The following is a 21,164-nucleotide window of genomic DNA, read 5'->3' on the forward strand; positions in this document are numbered from 1 at the left end:
CCTTTACTGTGGTTGAGAAAATACCTGATCTTCTGGTTTGATGATCACACACACACACAAAAGCAAAAGATTATTTTATCCAAGCTAAGAAATATTTAATGTCGGAGTGCCTTTTTGTGTTTGAAAGGTGAAAACTGAATTAAGCCCACAGAGTGATGTCATTCTAGAGCAATAGCAACAAAACCCACCAAATATTTAATTAGAAAAAGATGTGAAACATTCACAATTCCTACATCCCCTCTCATTTCATTACATGAAAAATAATTGTCCAGTGTTTTAATAGGTCCAACTTACATTCTTTAAAACGCCCCCTCCATTTTAGTAGTTAGAGTATTTTCCCGGGCTCTGATTCTCTCTTGGTGATGACTCTACCACAGTAACCAATATTATATGAAACTTGAATGTATAGCTCTTTTCTTTCTTTAAATTACAAGCAGGATCTCCAAGGCACATGAACTAATGCTTTAGTTTAGGGGTGTGGATGCAGTTTAAGAGGCATTCAAATGACAGCTAGCTTTGAATGAATCTGCTTACCCGATAATAATCTAGATGTTTTCCCTCAAAATACACAGTTGTTTGGTACTCCATAGGTATTATAGGAGGGTTAGGGTCTAGAAACTGTGGGCATTCTCCTTCCTAGGGAGAGAAACATTTTATATGTTATTACAAATAAAAACTCTTATCACAACAAGCTCCAGTGGCCTTTGGACAATAGAATGATTGTTCTGAAGAACTTCATGCTTAAAATACAGTGACAGATTTGATTACACCCTTTCAAATTAGACATGCTAAAAATGACTGCAGCGTATGTCAAAGCTGTGGGTGATTATCTCTCCCTGCCTTGAAATCTCGTTCCTCCCATTGAAGCAAAATAGTAAAAGGAACAGAAATATCCTTTCACGAGTCTCACTGCCCCTCCTCAATCACACCCTTAAATTCCCACCCCCGCACTGTCACAAAAAAAACAAACCACCTTACACTTCTGGAGTTAACTTTAGAATCATTTTCAAATCTCTGATTCAACCAACTGATATGAGAGATACAGCAAACAAAATATTGAAGTGTTCTAATAAAAAACCTAATAACCTTATTTTTAAACATTACCATATTTTGTTTTATCACATCCTGTACTGAAGAGGACTCTTCACAGATATGTCTCTTCCAGTCCCACTGGCAATTCCATCTATTGCTTGCACAGGAATAGCATCTACAAATATAACATGGTAGTCATGACAAATTGTCAAGCTTTTTCTCCCACTAACAAGAAAAGTAAATTAAATTCCATATTTATTCATGGAGGGTAGAGCAGTCTGTTATAGTGTCCTTAGTATATTAAGCTGAAAACTTGGTAAGAGCAATTCAAGAACCCCATAAACCTATTTTATCCCTTAAATAAATACTTGAGTGAGGATCAGAAAACCATAGCATTTGCAAAAAACTTTGAGATCAAGCCTGAGAGGACTAGAAGTGATTTTGATCAACCTACATACGTAAGGATGAACAAAGGGTTTGGGGTGGCTGCACCTGCCCTATTTGAATGCTCTGCAACTCAAAGCACCATACTGCTATCATTACAGGGAACAAGTAGGCACACAGATGTCCATGTTCCTCACCTGCAGACACATTAGCAGCTATAGAAATGGCAACACAATGAACTGGCCTTAATGATATGTGCCATGAATATTTCTATTCCATGTTTTATGTTGTGGGCTCACCAGGTGCCCTTCAACCATTTTTAAACTCCATTAAAATGTAAGAAAAAGGACTCAGACACTGGCAAATTTTGAGTGCCAAAGTCTTAATTATGAAATGATTGAATAATTCAGGTGCCAGTTACCTAACATACCAAGCTACAGGATCTAAACGCTTAAGAAGCTGAAATACTTACGGCTGATTTTCAATAAGATTCATTGCTTCTTCACAGTCATAAAAAGGGTAAGTATATGATGCAAAAAAAATCTTGTTCTTTTCAAAGGTTAACTGAAGTGGAACTGAAACATGATCTATCACAAAAGAAAAAAAAATATCCAAGTGGTTGTTGAATTCTTCAGCTCTTGAGCTGAATGATACAATGATAACAGTTTTATTATTTTACAGGACATAAGCAAATATTTAACTATACTGTTGACACTTTGGATCTCATGACTTTAAGTCTGTAAATTCTGTTTTGTCTTTTTAAGCTTTACAAGATTTTCCAGCACATGGTTCTCAGAAGAAAAGCAAAGAGAGAAAATAGGGAAGAAGCAAAATTAAAGAATAGCTTTGTTTTATGGAAGTGTTTTTCAGTGGTGCTATCATCATGCTAGAATTTTAAAGAGTCTAGAAGAACAAGGAAAACCGAGTAAGGACATAATTGAACACAGATGAAAACTGGCACAAGAACAGTCATTTTAAATAAAACATTTTCTTAAATATGAATATGTCTGCATGTAAAATTACTTCTTTCATTTGTGAATTAAAAATGTTGTCATGAGAATTCAAGCAAGTGATCTTTGTGGTTAATGACCAACAGTGCTTGCAATACTGTAACCACAGGCACTTGTGAGCTTCAGTTTGCCATACACGATTTCTCCACAAATGTACTTGTCTGGATTATTACTAAAGAGTGAAACTGTTTGAAATATCTTTTGCAGAAATCATTAAGCCCTTATGACAAGCTATTTCACAAGCAATTGAGCAATTTCAAACTCTGCTTTCCTTGAACAGGTTCTTGGACAACCATCAGCTGCTTGGCTGGAAGTTACCTCTGCCTGCACTGGGTCCCCTTGAATATTCCAGACTCATAGGAATGACAGGGGATTTCCTAACAACAGGACTGAGAAAAGGCATCCTTCCTAGAAATCCCGTTTAGAACCAACCAACCACAACCAAAGCAATCGAGACTTTTCCAACATCAACAGGGCTTCCTAACATCCTAACAATAACTGGATGGCTCAGGACTTTTTGTCACATGCTGCCAGGAACAAACAAATACCATGCCTACAAATATCTTAAGGGCAGCTGTCAAAAGGATGGGAACATACTCTGTTCAGACAGAAAAGGAGCAATGGCAACAAACTGAGACAAACAGGAGGGTCTACCTGAATAGGAAGACAAACATCTTTGCTTTGAGGGTGACAGAGCACTGGAACAGGCTTCCCAGAGAGGTTGTGAAGCCTCCTTCTCTGGAGACATTCAAAACCCACCTGGACGTGATGCTGTGCAACCTGCTCTAGGTGAACCTGCTCTAGCAGGGGGGTTACACTAGGCAATCTCCCCAGGTCCCTTATGACCCTAGAAATTCTGTGGTTCTGTGAATGTTTGTAGCTGCCAGCCTTCTGCTGGTGTCTGCTGAGTTTCTGAGCACCCTAATATTACTTTTGAACATTCTTTCAGATGTGCAACCAATTCAGAGAGTCATATTATTTCTAGATGTCTTGCTCACTCTGATGCCTTCTCTGACAGGCTTCTAGTCTTACATTTCATGCTGGATGACATCAAGATATCATGTTTATCAACCCCATTGTTTTATGTCCTGATTTACAAAATATTTAGGGAATATGAATTGGCCCTAAATAACAGAGTGCTACTTTAACACTTAGCAGAATCTGATACCATGACATACTCCAGCTAGTGTAAAACTCAATAATAAGACTTTAATATAATTACTCTCCTTGCAACTAAAATTAGATTTTTACCTGTTTCAGCATTAAGAGAATTGAAACTTATCTTAAAAAGTGCTTCCAAGTACCACTCTGACAGTTCATGACTGTTATGATACATATAAAAGACTTATCCTCAGGGGTATGTCTGCAAGCTGTAAGAGCACGTTTTTTGCCTGTTATTTCTCTTCAGACTTTTAGACTTGATACATAATAAACAGTGTTGTGTAATGAGTTTCATTCCATGTGTTTATGCATCAAGATTGTATGAATTAAAGCATGAACAAAGCACCATCTAGGAAATTGCACAGAATTATGGCTGGCAACAGACCTTGGTCCTATAATCAGTGGTTCAGAACAATGATGCAGTCTTTAATTATATGATCAAGTATTTTTCCACCGGGCTTACTGCTGCAGAAGTTGGAGGACACACAGAAGAAGAGGCAAAAGGCTGTATGATAGAAAGGATAGCCTTGTGACATGAACCAGAAAAAAAGCCACTGAAGCTGACTGGAGCAAAACTAAGAAGTCAGACATAAACTCCTTCACAGTTGAAGCAGATATAAGAAGAGTCAAATCAGAAAGCTTAGGCTTAGATTAGAGTAACTGGGTTTTGTTTGTTTGGGACACAGAATAGCACCTCTCTGGCTCCATGTTTATGTGTCTACCAAGCTACTGTTTCAGGTTCCCAGCAGGAACACTGGGAATGCCACAGCTTGTAAATATATCAACAGCAAAAGTTTGAGCAATTTGACAGTTCAGCGGCAGACTATTTGGGAAAAGTGACTGGAAGAGGGAAAAAAACCCACCTGGTATCAACCTCATATAAGAGCATCACATTAGAAACAGCAGTCTACGTTCTTTTCTCTTATTATCCATGTAGGGTAGCAATATTTGTTTACCTTGATGTTTTGGTGTTGGAGGAATTACATCAGGCGGATCACAGATAATAACCCCTTCTTTCAACTGAGCAGAATGCACTGTTTCACCAAATGTACAGCAAACCTTGTCACTCTCAGTCAAAGCTGGCAGTGGACTTACAGTCAGCTCCACCTGGAAACAAAATTTTAAAAGGGTAAAATATTTGGAAGAAATGAGCCAAGACCCAGTAAGACATGGAGACTTTGCATTTCAAAGGTGATATTTTAGCATCACAGAACATAGCTCTCCTTTTCAATTTTTATTTCTTCCCATCTGGTAATCTTTTCTTCTTAAACCTCTACCAATTTTTCCAGGCTGGGTCTTTGTTGAATTAGACTGATAAAAAAACCCCTTGTCCTGTCAATGCATTAGAACAGAACAAAATTGTCTGTACAGATACACCCAAACCCTTTTATTCTTGTCCTCAGCATCCAGTTTAGCAACAGTAAACAGAGTGGTTAACACTTAAACCCTGAAAAAATTAATTAATATTAAATTAACCTTAGGTGTTATTAGTGAATAATGAAAACAGAGCTGGATAGGCTGGAAATGGTGGAGTTTGAAAGGGATGAACAGAAAAGTGGCTTCCTCAAGACTCCATGTAAATGCAAAAAATCCAGTGCTGAAAGAGGATTTCTGAGTGGTGGTGAGATCTTAACCTCCTCAGAGAAAGAAAGCATTTGAGAAACTAAAAGCAAAATAAGATGGAAAAACTTAACAAAAAAAGGGAAAACAATTGAAATGAAATTTGGAATTCTGTCCTTGACTTAATGTTTCAAATATGTTAATTATACAGTTTAACTTTTTCCATTTTGTATTGCCAGTAGAAAAGACAACGATCCCTTTCTCATTGAAACCAGTTACACTCTACTAATATTTTTATTCAACATAGAAATGGCCATAACACAATGCTGTTTACATAATTTAGAAATGGAATTGAAGTGACTTGAAAGAAAGTTTCTTTATTTCTGATTAGGAGGAATCAAAAGCCATTTTATTGATTTTACTTGCTGAACACCCCTGGGAAGTACTCAGTCTGCACTGGCATGATCCATTTGGAATTAGAGCAAGTTATGACACCCCGGTCACACTACAAAAACTCAGTTTTGTTGCCACAGTCGTTTTGCATGCTGAATTTACCTTCTCCATGTACCCAGACAGACTTCGCTGTGTAGGCAAATCCACTGCGGATTTTAAAGCAACAGCTTATGGCTTCAGCGCTTACTTAAGTTCATGCTTAAGGAAGCTGAAAGGGCAGCATGAAATCTCCCCTACTTATTACTTTTTATGGGTTATACAACACTGTGTAACACTTCCATAGTATTCAGATAAGTGTAAGTGCTTCATCATCCATACTAGCGCATCACTTTGGTTTACAGCGGTCAAAAACGTGAACTCAACCTGCAAGAACAGCAGGCAAGAAAGAGCACTATGAGAAATGACAGAGACTGAGATACCAAAACACTCTCCTCTTCCTGGTCTCCACTGTGCATAAAGAAATGCAGATATTCATCTTTCTTGTAGTCACATCAGTGTGCTAAAAGAATATTTAAGGAAAGCGTTTTGCTGTTATACCTTAGCAGGAGCTCTGCGACTCATATTTAGAGGGTCTGCACTAATGATAGTCACACATGTGCCACTTGGACTCCACAGCCAGTGGTTCTCCTTATCAGCTGCTCCACAGTCTGCCTTCTTTGTGCACCTGCAAAAAAAAAAGGAACAAAACCCAAAGCAATATTATAGCTGGCTTCTGCTTTCTCTGAACTATGCAACAATTTCATGAATAGAGACGGAAATTACAACACAAGATGACTACAAATTTGCTTTAGTATTTACTAGTGGGGTTGCTATTAGAGAATTTTTAACAGAACAAGTGGTGCAATTGCTACTGATGGTTTGACATGCCAAAAGCAAGTGCCTATACTATTTTGGACAGCACCTTGAATTAGACAACCCAAATCTATACAGAGGCAGTGATAGCACAGGAACCATTGGGCAGTGGAGCCATCTGAAATCAAGCTTATAATCTTCACTGCAATATATAACAACATCCTGAATGAGAGGGCACAGACTGGCTTTTTTCTGCAGGTCAAATGGCAGACACCTGTGTATTGCCACTGATAAGACACAACACTTGGGACAGCAAAATGCAACGGAGAAGTATTGCTGGGGGCCTACAAGCTTGTGGGGAACTTCTGTGTAAACCCAGCTCTAGAAATGTTATTTTGTAGGGAGTGTTTTCATTAATTCCTGCCACTATTTAAGATCTCTCCCTGCCAAGGCACTGTTACAATTATGGGAAGACAAGAGCAGTTGTGCAGCCTCACAAAAAACACCGGGAGATTTTCCCAGCTCAAGTACAGGAAGAAATGCTGCAGTACAGAAGCTGCATATGTGGCTACAAAAGCTTGTTGAAGGGGGACAATCTCATGTATATTCTTTCCATTCTGTGCAAAGTTTAAGAGAAAATGCTGTAGGATCTCTGGCTGCTGTAGCAGAAAGTAGACTATTAACTCATCAGGGACTTTAACACAGTGCAGTGGTTGCACAGCTCTGTCAAACCTCCTTTAAACAAATCATTTACATACGGAGTCTACGTTCACATAACATATCCCTAAACACACTACTAAGTGCTGTGTGTCACCATGAGACAGAACTGAAACTTAGAAATGAAACACTTTTTTCTCCCCATTGGAAATAAATACTAGCAAATATGAAAATTCATGTTTGCCTGTTCTCAGAAACCATTAATATTTTGAGATAGTGAGGGCAGTGGTCATATCAGAAACCTGAAGGGAAATCTAAGGAAAATTGCCTTTTTTATGATATATGCCAAGGCATTCAACTCCTGGCAGCCCAGGAGGAGTTTGAGGTTACATTCCAGATTCTCAGGTTTCACCCACAGCAACTGAAATCCCAGGCTGAAAGAGTTACAGTATATTACATAAACCTGCACACACCACATAAGTTTCTCTGCAGTGCTCCATATTATGCTACATCAGGCTGATAGGTAACCTAATGCGATAGTTCACATTTTCAGGCAGGAAACTAGAAGCCTGAAATTCATCTGCATATTATAATTAAACAGCCCCTTTGTTCCAACAGCAAGAAGTTAGAATCACGAATTCCCAACCACTCGTGCCAAGGGGTTAATTAACTTAGTAGTCAAAAAGAGAACTGCAGGACTGCTCTTCCCTCTCGGCACTCCAATCAACTCAGAGTATAAAGAAGAGACATTCCAGGGCTGTTCAGTGCTGTCCTAGTTTACATGTGCTTGAATATTCATTCAGTGAACCTCTGCAGATAGTCAGCAAAATGTCACTTTCTGCTCTCCTATAGGTAGGTGAGGGCTCCCTGTAGCTACACGTCTTGATAGAGGATGTTTATATAAAACCAGCACTTGAGCTATACACTCTATGTTAGAGATAGAATGTTTTTTCTTTTATGTTCTTTTTTTACACTTTCCTGATGTACTTAAAATATATGCTATAGTTTCTAAAATTGAAATAGGGAGCATTTTTTTATTTTCTGGGAGAACATGTGACTGTATAGTTCACAGAGTGATAAAACATACCGTTAGAATATGTAAAATCATTCTCAGTACCAGCAGAAAAGTATGTATTTTCCCAAACTAATCAAATCTGAAGAAGCCAATGGGGACATTTTTGTGTGCACAGAATATTGATATCAATGTCTGTGTGATAAAATTAAATGATGACCAGGAGCATAAGGCTGAGTACGAAGAGCTGGGATCACCATGGCAAGCAGTCACCCCCAGCACATGTCCAGAGTTGAGCAGTTGCTCTGCCTGCACCCCAGCACACCCAGCAGCACTCACCTGCCCTCCCTCACGCACCAGCCACAGTACGGATCCCTCGCCTGGGCACACTTCTCACAGTCCGAGTACTTGTGGCAGTCCTGCACAGGCAATCGGTACACCTGGAAAACCAAAAGCAAGGCAAACCTAACAACTGAAGAAGGCACGGGGAGATGGAAATGCACAAGGACATTGAAACCTTTGCGGACTTAGCTCTTCAGTGTCATTGCCTGTGGCAGCAGAAGACTTGGTGCTATATTATCATACTCAGAGCTCAGCCTGATTTTAACAAAATACATATAAAACCAGTATGTTCTTTTCCCCCTTAACAAAGTCTAAATTCACACACTTTTTCCTGCTTTTTTCCCCACTCCAGTATTATCTAACCTGTCTTCAAAGTAATGTAGGACATTGTTATAATTGAGAATTATGAGCAAGTCTTACAAAAATTGAGCTTTTTAGTTCCTCCAGTTATATTACTTGTGGAAATCTGCACCTCAGGACAGAAATTGCATCAATGATGCTCTGAATTCAAGAAACAGCTACTGCAGGATGGATACTTTCAAAAGGCTAACATGGTACTAGCTAGACCACTTTTTAAACAGAATATTCTCCCCTCCCTATCACTACCATGGAGGTGAAATTGTTTGGAAATGCACTTCCAGCCAGAAGGCATTTCAGAAAGTCTGCAAGAGTGAGAGAGCCAGGGTGCTTTGGGTTACTGCACTTCTCCAGGCATAACCTTTCACCATGGAATACATTCCCAAAATAAAATAGAAATAATTATGACAGGAAGCAGCAGGGAAAAGAACATCATCAGTTCTCATGTCTCATTCTCCCAGTAAATATACAGCTTCTGTTTTTGATTTCCTTTGGTTCGGAGAATAAACAACTTTTTCTTTGGCGCACACAAAGAAGAGCCATTCCTTTTAGCTATGCTGCAGCAATGATGCAAGAGGAAAACAGGACATACATCTTCCAGTTTATGACTATGTTTTACTTTTAAACAGCACAAAAAGTGTAGAAACAGTAACTCTGAGATGTAGGCTTTCTTCTGGTCTCATTTTAAACAATTGCAGTTACAAAGCTACTTTGACAGTCTGAGTTTGACCTTTTCTTCATATTCGGAGAGTTAAAATTACGCAGTTAAGGAAAACGTCAATATTGTGCAATTTTCTTGCTTTTATTAATACAAGGTTTTACCTTTTCAGCATTCTTTTCTTTTTAGCTAACTGAAGCTGAGTTACTGGCACTCTGTCACTAACTGGTACCCATAAGTAATTTAATATCCAGTGAATGACTTTTTTTTAATGACAAAATATTTCTTTCACAATACTGGCAGGCATAAACAAGCCCTAGAGATTTCCATCTCTGCAAGTTTTGTGTGAAATTAATGACAAAAAAACCAAAACCAAAACCAAACCCAAAAAACCAGCTCCTTTAACAGCCAATTTCAAAATGCAAGGGAACTAATTTTAGAGCTTTTCTAGTTGGCACTCTAAATCAAAAAGTGTTAGAAACTAAAACAAGCAAACAAGCTTGATCATGGTAAGTGACTGCCACAGTGGTCTGCTTTCCTCCCAGTATGGTGAGAACCTTAAGGAATCTGGGATCCTGCCAGTGATGTGCACTTGTAATGAACCAGCATGAGCAGCACAGGGGTGCTAAGCTCCTTTCCAAGTCCCACAAGAAGGTGCAAGGGGTTTCTCCTGCTCTCTATCCAAGCTTTAGGAGCAGATGGGACTGATTGAAAGCATTTGCTCAAAACCCCCCACTGCTGTTGGCACCACAGCAGAAGGTGGGAGAAAAGAGGGGAGAAAGGTGAAACAGGAAAGGAAGAGCTTGATTCTCACTTTGGATCTTAACATCTGGATTGTTCTTCCCTGTGCTTCTCTTGATCTGATTTCTTTTTAAAGAAGCTATCATCTACCACATTACCACTTTCACTTTGTTCAAGTGCTTACAGAGCCAAGCAATTAATTTCTAAATGCTGAGGCAGTCTGTATCTGCCAGGTAGCTCAGCAGCATGCATGCCTATCAGTGCAGCCAGCTGTCCTTTATTGTTTACCTTTAACCATTTAAATGCACAAATCAGGGTTCTGATATCTCTATTCTCACAACCCACAGCCATGCCTAACCCAGAAGTACATGTTTCATCATTTATTCTTCTCCCCTCACTTATGTCATTTTTTTTCTCCCAGCTCCGAAGGCCTCCATTCTCCTCCTGTCTATCTGCTTCTAAAAGTGGGTGGGACTGCTCACTGTAATTAACTCCTGGAGATGACAGTAATGTAATGCCATTACAGAGCTCCCAACTTTAGCTATTCATATTTAAGCTAAACAGGTTTTGTAAAAGAAAACTATTATTCACATAATTCAGAAACTGCAGTGTCTACGAGAGCTGCTTGGAAGAGATTTAAGTAAAATCCTTTCTTCAGCAGAAATTTGCTGCATTCTAAATTTAAATGCTTTGTAGTGATTGAATGATTTTTTTTTGCAGGTTTTCTCTGAAAAAAAGTTGTCTGTCATCTTTCTAAATTCTACCATTTCAAGCTGACTGTCACCAGAAAGCTTGTCTTCCTTCAAGGTTGCTGCTATCCCTTACACTGCTCAGCAGGACACACAGTAGCCTGGTGGGGACCTCAGGGCTTTTACATGATGTGCCAACTTGTCAAATGGGGTGCCAGGCCACCCAGAGTTTTGTGGACAATGTTGAAGCTTGGAGTTGTGCTCCAAATCTGAACGGAAGCCAAATGAGAATTATCAACTATTTAAAAAAAAAAAAAAAAAAAAAAAAAGTAACGTCTCTCTCTCATGGTCATATTATTAAATGCTTTATCAGTTTTTTTTCTGGCATTTTTTCCAATGTTGTTTCTAGCCTAAAAACCTTCAGCTAGACTATAACATTCCTGTGGCAGGAATTTATATTAATCCTTTTATAAAACAGTCAGTAGACATTCTTCTTGCACTGTTTTTCCAAATACTCTCCTTTCACAGCCCACTCATTCTCCCTGTGTTACTTGTGTGGAGCATTTCCCATGTTGCATTCCATGTCACTGGCAGGGTTGCAGATGGTCACAGCCTGTCACCCACCTTGTCCTGGAGAGCTGGTGAACCAAGCGTTTGAGGCTGGCAGCTCCAGCCTCCACAAAGAAAAGTGTCAGAAGAGGGTTACCCCGGGGATGGAGGAGAAATCTGGCATCCCTCTCGTTTCCTACTTGCTTTTTTTCCTCTCTTTTTTTACAGACCCCCATTGTGCTTTCACCTCACAGCAAAAAGAAGGGGAACCTAGAAGAGACTGCTTGTGCCTTTCCTAGTGAAGTTGGACTTTTCCTGCTGCAATCAGTTCTAGCAGAATCTTGAATGAAAATGTTTCTCAAATATGTAATTCTCTCCAGTGCTGCTTAGTTTTTGCCAGTAAGACCCAGAAAAACGACTGGTGGCTTTACAGATGTGTCAGTGCAAGTATGTCAGCCACCAGCATTCTGAGTCCCGAAGTGCCCTTGAAAAGAACTGATGGCAGCTACAGCACCCACCAGTACCCCACACACCCCACACTGAGCACTAGGGCTGCCTGATCCTGAGGCATGCTGGTGCCAAACATTTCCACTTCATCCCTCTCACAGACCCTGTGTGACAGCTCCAGAGGGGAACTCACTGCCCATTCCCAATCGCTAAGCATCTCCAAGTCACAACAAACAAGTCCATCAGCTTAGACTTGAGAAAGGTTTTCATACACACAGATTAGGAGGAGTCCCACCAAACAGGGCAATTTCCAGGAACAACTGAGAAATGTATAAATCTCAGAGAAATTTGCAGGGAAAGCAAAAGAGGGCTGGGCCCTTAATTCAAGCAGGACATGTTACCTTGTCTGTGGTCATCACATACAGATTTTCTTGGGTTTGGTCAAGGACCAGGTCCTTCTTTATGGGTTTGTTTAGTTCAATAGTAAGAGAGCTGTACTCAGTTGCAGTGGATGACAGGAACACCTATTTTGTGGAAGAAAACAAAAGGTGGTTAATCTTGCTTTTCCCCCCACAAATATAATTTTATCTGGCTACTGCTGTAAAAGAAAATAAAGATGTTTCTAAAAATATATTAAGAACAAAAGGAGGACTAAGGAAACTCTTCAAGAAAGACATTGAGGTGCTAGAGAGTATTCAGAGAAGGGCAATGGAGCTGGTGAAGGGTCTGGAGCACAAGTCTGGTGAGGAGCAGCTGAGGGTGTTCAATCTGGAGAAAAAGAGGCCCAGGGGAGACCTTAATGCTCTCTACAACTACCTGAAAGGAGGTTGTAGTGAGGTGGGGGCTGGTCTCTTCTCACAATTAGTAAGCAAGAGGGAGAGAGGAAAAGGCCTCAAATTGTGCCAGGGAAGATTCAGATTAGATATTGGGAAATATTTCTTCACAGGAAGGTTTGTCAAGTACTGGAACAGGCTGATCAGGCAACTGGTTAATCACCATCCCTGGAGATATTTAAGAGATATAGGCATGTGTCACTTAGGGACATAGAATCATAGAATCACTAAGGTTGGAAAATACCCCCAAGATCATCAAGTCCAACCACTTAACTAGCATCACCATTTTCACCACTAAATCATGCCTCTAAACACAACATCCACATGACTTCCCATGTGCTTTGGTGAGACTTGGCAGTACTAGGTTTGAGGTTGGACATGGCCATCACTCTCCTTCAAGCAAAAGAAGGTGTTTGGTGTTGCAGTCTTGATATTTTAACACCACAAACATGTCAAGCCTTGAGCAGAATTTATCAGAGCTTCAGCTTGGGCTTTGTATTGCCACCTTTATTCACTGAATGGTCAGAATGACTAGAAAATGAAAAGTTGCTCTTAAACCAGTATGAGCTTGAATAGAGATAAGGCTAAAGCAGTTCTTAGATTACCTAAGGCTATTTATATAAAGCTCTCAGTAGGTATGTAATCCTTTGGGAAAAGCGTCATTCAGGCAATGCTAATTCAGTCTGTGTATCAGATAGCTGAGGTACATCAAAAATAATATATTTTTTCTTTGAGATGAAAAATACCAAGCTCCAAGAGAATTTGCTCCTAGTATGAGATCTTATAAATCCCATTTACTTTTAGAGTAGCAGTATGCTATCACTACAGTTTGTAACCTTTTAAATACCTTCCAGTCTTTTAGTCCAGTTTTTTACCTTAAGAATTTTACCATCCGATGTTCCCAGAAAAGCCACGGTGTGCCCATTTTCCACAGCCACAGTGACAGCTGTGAGATTCATCCCTTCTTTTTGCAGTACCGGCTTCTCTATAACACCATTCCTACTTCCCAAAAGGTATGGCAAGTGTTCGGAGCCACAGGGGAAATTTTTGCTGGCATTCTAATAAGGAATAGCAATACAGAGTGACGTTAAACATTCAGATCACTAATTCCTAGCTAAGAATGAAGTGCAGCCCTATTACCAGACAATATAATACCCCTCAGACACCGAAGAGTAGAAAGAGAGAAATGGATTGTCTGGGCATTTGCCCCCAGCGAACAGGCAGTAATCAGACAGCAGCCTGCTAATTGAGAACTGCTTCCACGCTTTCACTTTCCAGGAGACACAAGCAGTTTAACGATTAACCAGTTGGTGTAACTAAAATGAACGTGTCATAGAGACTGGTTTAACCAGCTTTGCCTTGAAGACTGTTTTTTTATTGCTGTTTTGTTTCTTTGCTACAATCCATAAAAAGCAACTCCCTGACAACTGTCTCATGAACTTCAACACGTTCCGTCTTCACTACACTTTAATTCTGAGCTGCAGCAAGAGCCACCAGAAGGAAGTTCATTCACACCTTGCCTTTCCAGCTATATTTGGTAACAAAACTGTCTTTCTGATCTGAAATCCACACCTTCTTTTTGTCAGAAGCCACGGCCACTCGCCACATTCAGGATTTCTGTGTGTGATGCTCACCCCATATGCAGGGTACTGCGGCAAGTAACACTGGCGGTTCGAAGCAAAATGTGTTATTTTGGTTCATCAGCGCTAGTAACTTACTGTGTTGGAGAAGGCTTCAGTCTCACAAGATGAAGGATTATGGGTCAATACCAAAAAAAGTTATTCCCATGCCCCATCTCCTTAGCTGTTCACTCCTCTCCCTGGACTATAGCACACCACCTCTCAGGTTGTGCTCAAACAGATGCTTATGCAAGTGTGTACCTTGCTCGGGCTGGGTAAAGTAAGACATCCTTCTAAATGCTGGCTGAGTTATTTTAAAGATGATTCAATTTCTCAGCCCAGTTTAGGGCTGGCTGCAATAATGAGTGGCATGCACAAGTGGGGCTTGGGAATAGAGTGATGTGGGCAAAACAATCGTAAAGCCAACAGAGATGCTGAAAATTGCCTCTCAGAGACAACCGTAGATTGAAGAGCAGTACCTGAACGGGTGTAACAGTACCCTCCAAAAACCTTATAGCCAAGGTAATCACATGTCATAAAAAGATAGCTATCATGCTATGCGAGCATTTTGAGCCACAGCAAAATATAAGCACTACCTGAATACAAGAAATCTGGTATTTCAGTTGTCTGAATATACAAATACAAGTGAGAAAAAATGCTGAATTACAGATACCATCTAAAAGATTCTTAATACCATTTAAGAGCATTGTAAATACATTGACTGAAACTACAGCTGTCTAGTGTGATCACCCAGAAACTGATCATGGGTGTAAAAAATCCCTGCATTTGACTCAGTAACTCCCATACCAGAAGGAACCCTTTAAAAGAAATGCATTTAGGAAAGCAACAGTTATCTTTGAGAAAACATCAAATCATTTTTAAAAGACTCAAAATTTTGTCATTTCTTACTTGACCTGTTCCACAACCCCCCCAACCACATTCCATTTCTATAGTGAATCTATCTGCTGAGTTTTCAGTCGTCTTAATATAGTTTAGCTCAAAGCCACCTTAAAACATGTAGTTGTATATTTTCCACAAACTCTAACATGGATTCTAAAACTAATATTTATATTATTCATATTACCAGTCCATGTAATGCACACGGGTTTTCTGCTGAAAAAAGTTTGTAAAATGAGCTGGTATTCTTTTTAGTGTAGCAATCATTCCGGTTTTTTTCCATCTTTTCATTGATGTGCCGCAAGGAAAACACACACATGGCGGATTTAAGAGAGCCGTCATCTTTGTTTACTTTGCTGAAGAGTGCAAGAAGAACTTTGTCATCTGAGGGAGTATCTGCAGGTTGTCCCTGCTGAGCCATGCTCTCAGCCAGTTCTTTTCCAGGTGTAGTGACATAAGCAGAATGACAGTGGTCATAGGCACCATCATCATCTTTGCAGCCCAAGTCCATTTCAAAGTAGGAATAATAATGGGCATCATCTTTGCACAGACGTGCAATCAGTGTGCGGTTGTTGACAGGCTGTTTCTCTTGTTGATCAAAAATAAAATAAACATAATTTTTATCCTCAAAAACTGCCACAAATTGTTGTGTGCTTGATAAGTGATAAGCTGACTTAACAGCTGCTGAGTCTGTATACATTTCAAAAATGTCTTTCCCATCCCTTGCGTAAAGCTGCCGAGTGCTGATTATGATCCCATTGTCATTTGGTCCATTCCCTTTCCCAACAAACAGCACTCGGTCATTATTCAAGGAAGTGATCAGTCCCACAGTTGATACATTCTCATCGTTGCTTGCTACAAAGGACTTTTCTCCACTACTGTCTACGTAATATTTCTCATCGCTAATGTTCTGTAGATCTCTGATGGCACAGATTCCTTTAAAAAGGCTTCCACATACCACAGTTGTATTATCCGCCTTGTTCAGCAACAGTAATTTGTTATAATTGTCTGTCAGTACGGCCTCTTTACATTGATTTTCATCAATGGGAGGTGTGCATTTTTTATGGTCCTTCCTTGGACCTGTTTCTACAGATCTTATTACTTCCAGGTTTTCTGTAAGCTGATAAAGCGCATTTACCACTCCCAAATAGATTATCCCAGTGTCATTATCCACCGTTAGATGATTTAGCTCTGTAGCACTCTGAAAAAATTTCAGTTCCTCGTTTCTGGATAAGGTGACACAAAAACAGCTCAAAATGGTCAGTGTCCAGATCCATAAAGCCATTTCTATGTAATACCTAAAAAGGAAAAGAAGATAATAACATGAAACTTATAAAAAAATACAATTTACACAAAACTGAGAAATGTGGAAATTTTTCTCTTTCGTGACTTAAATACACTTATCCTTGTGCAGGTGTAGACAGCATGAAGGTTATGGAAAGCCTCAAATCCTGTTAACTGCCTAGCAATTTAATCTGTTGGGGAAGGATTTAACAAGGTCATATGTCTAAATGATTATTATAAAACCAATTAGGTAATCAGTCCTGTGCTAAAGCACGATGAGAACAACAACCAATTTGAAACAACATGGAGTGACAAAATATGGTAGCACTTGTCCAGACAGCATCATATTCTGTCAATTATTTACTGCTGAAATTTAAAAAATAATTTGGAGAATCCCAGTGCTTCAGGTAGCTCATCCTTAAGAGGTGGGGGGGAATTTACATAAAAGTGTTTGAAACATTTGGTATTGTGGAGCTTTCCCCAGAAAGGAAAAAAACTTTCCATTGAGTACAAGCAAGTCTGGATCTGGCTGCTGATGTTTTTTGAGAAGACATTACACTAATCCTTCATCAATGTGAAGTCAGAAGATGGTAGACCCCTTAATATGCAACATTGCCTTTGACTGCTGGCATACATTAAGGTGCAACACTTCCATTCACTAGAGCACTGCAATTTAATAGTTTCAAATCTGTCTTAAGAATATCACTTAACATTTTTTTGGGGATTATGATTCCATTACCTGTTTTTTCCTTATCCCTTTCAGAATTGTTACTTCCCAAGAAGATCACCTGGCTGTTTGGAATTAGACAAAGACCTTCTGAAGCTTGTAAGCAGGGGTCTAATTTTAATCTGAAGAGTTAAATGAGGAGTCTCAGCTGGCTTCCTAAGGCCAGAACACTTTGTCAATGTTTTCTTAAAGTGTTTAGTTCTGAGAGCAGAAAACAAAAGGTGGCATGCTTGGACACACTGATGTTAGGGGGAAAAGATGAATACTGTTTAGAGGAAGGTCAAATATAATTCACCATATTTTCATGTTCAAAGTCAGCCATAGGATTCTTTAATCTGATGAGGAAAGAACCTGTAATTTTACAGGCAATCTCAAGTTAAATCTGAAAATATCTGGAAGTCTAAAGAGAAAGGAAACAATAAAAGCACAGAAAAGACAGGCGAAACATTTAACAAAGCAATCTAACAGGCAAAAGTTTCATAGGAGGAATAAAAGAGCATGAAATGCCAAAACCAGAAACTGAAAAAAAAACCTTAAAAAAAAATAACAATAAAGGAACCTTGCTCCTGTGTTTGGCAAGAGCAATAGACTCTGGTGGGATGTGAAAGAGAATGGCTGAATCATCATTTATACTGGGTAACTAAAACTAAATGTTAACAACCTGGATACAAAAGTTTGAACGGGGAAGGAAGGACTTTTGTTGTGAGCACAAGCCATCTATCTGTGAGCTTCCCAAACCACCTCAGCCCTGCCAATGCAGAAGGACAACGCCTGTCCTCCAGTATTTGAGTGTGTTTTGCTCCTCTGTGGAGAAAATACATGTGCAAGGGTGAGAACAACTGTTCTAAAATCAGAGTGAACTGAACTTCTAAATCCCCAAAAACCTACTAAATGAAACTCAGGATAGTAAAGAAGAATAAATAAAAGGCTAACTTCAATCTTGTTTTGCTGAAGCTCCTATCATGTACCAAACTGAGTATCTAGCTATAAAATGATGCCAAAGACAAGAGAGTACATCACGGCAGCACAAGCTGGACTTTCTGTCCAATGATAGGTTGAGTTCCTATGACAGTGACCAAGAAAAGGCTAAGAATTATAACCTATTCTCCAGACACACAGACTTTAGTACATGCTCTGCAATGTAATCAAGTGTTGGGTCTCTTTACAACAGTTGACCTGCTCTAAGGAACCCAGAATTCTTCTGAATTCCTCTCTTCTTTTCTTACTGTTCCAAATGACTTAAATTTTCCAAACAAGCTTTGGTCCCACCTTACTTTTCCATTGCTAAATGATATGTGATAATGTTTGTCATCTAGTTTCAAATATTATCCCTTACAGTTATCTGCAATGAAATAAAACAATGGCTTGACACACTACTGCAGTGTTGTTTCATACCAGTTTTATCATTCTATTATCTATTGCACAGGGATCAAATGCAGAATTGGGATTCATTTGTTCCTGCTTTACTCACAAGGTAATTTTTAGATTATTATAATCTCTGCTCTCAGTCAAAGAAACCCCCATAAATAGCTCTACTTACAAAATATACCTTAAGTGAATGGAAAGTAATCATTTTACCTTAATTACTGTACTCAGTTCACCTCCACATTCATGTATTTCAGTGGATTCAAAAATCCCATTTTGTCCATTGGTGGCACCCAGGGCACAAAGGCTGCATTTGCAATACTCCTGCCTTTGTCCCAGAAGAATGAAGAGTCTTGCTGGTTCATGCCAGAGCCAAGACTTATGAAAAAGTACATTTTGCATCTCTAAACCAGACTCCAAGAGGAGTAATTAATTCTCTGCATAAAAATGGGTAAAGCTTCCTCCCTATTATTTTCTGCCTTTTTTACTTATAAAAATTTTGACTTAAATTATTCAGAACTACATGCATTCTCCATTAATTGTGCCTTATCTTTTTTTATTAATTTGTTTTTGTTATTTACTCTCTGCCACTCCTGTCTCATGCCAATCCCCATCAGATCAGCTCAGATCTCTATGCAAGGTAACAGTTCATCATTCTCTGTATCTATTAGTTTCACTGTCCATCCGCCCTTCAAAGCAAATAGTAAACAAAAAATTAAATACACTGTGAAGAGATTCAGAATTAAACTCTCATTCACTTCTCAAATAGCAGGTTTAAGAAGAGAAAAAAAACAAATACAATGAAATGAGATGAACTACAACCACAGGCCATTTTCACCTGATCTTAACTTAATTGGGAAGAAGCAGCTGGAAGAATCCTTCTATGACCAGCTGGTGTGATAAGAATGACAGTGCTGCTATTAAAACACAGATGCTGTACTGAATTAGATGCTCGGGGAATGTATCAAAAAGCAGTTTCCTGTTGTGAAAAACTTCCACTTTCAATGAACAAGTCACAGAAACACAAGAGAAAAGGTGTAAGAAGCATAGGCTGGAGCATGGAATCCATGATGTTCTGCACAGGAAATGTATTTCCAATGGCTTAATCACACACTGCATTTACACACAGGCTGGGGTGGCTTACTCTAAGTCATGCCCTGGTCCTGAGAGCTGTCATATACCCTCCACCCTCAGTGTGCACTTAGTTTTAAGCCCTTAGCAGACTCAGGATAAAAGAAGACCAACAGAGCATTTGACCACATCATTGTTTTTTCTCTCTCAAAGTCTTGTCTCCATCCTGTCTCTTGTCCCCCCTACTGCTTCCTACAAGAAATATGAAACTCTAGAAGTTATGTGCAGGAAACACAGGGCACCCAGGAGAACGCTTCATACAGGGGAACTGCCATAAAATGACACCGTCTTGGAATCCCACAACTACCAGAGCTCTGCCCCACAGAGGTCAATTTTAAAGTTAGTACCCATAACTTTATATCTTTCTACTCATGCAAGACCAATAACCTTAAATAACACCCAATTTTTCAAAAAGCATGCAGGAAAAAGGAGCATCTATAATCTACAAGCAAAAAGTGAGCTTCAAATTGACTTCACGTTATTATAAACAACCCTGAGAATCAGCACCAGCACCACGCTCGGCAGGTGTTCTCCTCCGTCACTGTAAAATCATCTGCGGTGCTTGTACACAAGAGCTTTCAACTTTTCACCCATCCCCAGTCACTTCAGCCTTTGATATATCTTTAGCTTTATGCTAATTCATTTCTTACATTTGCTTCAGCTGAAGTGAGAGAATACCAAATTTTGCCTGAAACTGGAATAACTGAGAACTAAAACAAGTGTTATTCCCAAAAAACAGTGGATGAGAAAATCTTCAGTGAAGGAATAATCTCACCAGTTTAGCTTCTGTGGTGTTTTTGCAGAGTATTTCTTCATTAACCATATATATATTTAATTAAACCCTGCTACGTCCTCTCATCCAGACAAAATTTTTTTACTCAAAATTCTGGTCTAGAGACAAGCACTTCTTCCAAGCAAGGCAGATGCTGATACACTTTAATAGTAAGAGATGCAGAAAACTGTGGTTCTCCCAGCAAACTTTCCCCTAATCAGAGGAACTCCAAAAGATGCAAAAGACACTTAAATTGGAAAAAAAAAAAGGTAAAAAAGACTGAAAAAATGTGACATAAAGAAGGTAAAATCCAAAGAATGTTCTCCAATGGCATAGTTAGTTGGGGAAAGATGAATGAAAATTCTCTTCTCTCTCATTTTTAGTAACTCTTTAGCTTTTATTAAGTGTGCCAGATGTTGAAAAGAATTCCTCTTTCAGTTTTAGGCTCAAAGGAAGTCAGAACAGAAATTAGAGAATGCATGAGAAGCAGGGGATGAGCAGAGTTTCAGTCTGGATTTCAAAGTTTGTACTTCTGCCAGAACTGTAGGTAAATGTAAACTCTTCCCCAGTTACAACTTTTACTACTATTTCCTAAAACAAATGAGCTTTGGAGCTCACTGGTTCAGAGAATGAATCACCTGAAACAACACTCTGCAGGATTCAAACCCATTTTCCAAAAGCACAGCAACATG

The 21,164-nt window shown here is 39.2% G+C and overlaps 1 protein-coding gene across 4 annotated transcripts in view; it reads right to left on the bottom strand.

Annotated features, from left to right (window-relative positions):
* The window catches only part of PLXNB2 (plexin B2), a 254,318-nt gene that overhangs the window by 63,384 nt on the left and 169,770 nt on the right, over positions 1-21,164 (bottom strand). For all 4 annotated transcript variants that reach the window (XM_008642550.2, XM_017745957.1, XM_017745958.1 and 1 more), the window contains 9 exons: positions 15,381-16,491; positions 13,553-13,735; positions 12,246-12,368; positions 8,401-8,501; positions 6,138-6,264; positions 4,544-4,694; positions 1,889-2,003; positions 1,105-1,207; positions 535-636 (listed from right to left, as the gene is read on the bottom strand). In XM_008642550.2, the coding sequence (XP_008640772.2) occupies positions 535-636; positions 1,105-1,207; positions 1,889-2,003; positions 4,544-4,694; positions 6,138-6,264; positions 8,401-8,501; positions 12,246-12,368; positions 13,553-13,735; positions 15,381-16,491 (2,116 nt within the window). The remainder of the gene's footprint in view (positions 1-534; positions 637-1,104; positions 1,208-1,888; positions 2,004-4,543; positions 4,695-6,137; positions 6,265-8,400; positions 8,502-12,245; positions 12,369-13,552; positions 13,736-15,380; positions 16,492-21,164) is intronic.

Source organism: Corvus brachyrhynchos, unplaced genomic scaffold, assembly GCF_000691975.1.
Source record: "Corvus brachyrhynchos isolate BGI_N302 unplaced genomic scaffold, ASM69197v1 scaffold239, whole genome shotgun sequence".
In the NCBI taxonomy this organism is placed as follows: Eukaryota; Metazoa; Chordata; class Aves; order Passeriformes; family Corvidae; genus Corvus; species Corvus brachyrhynchos.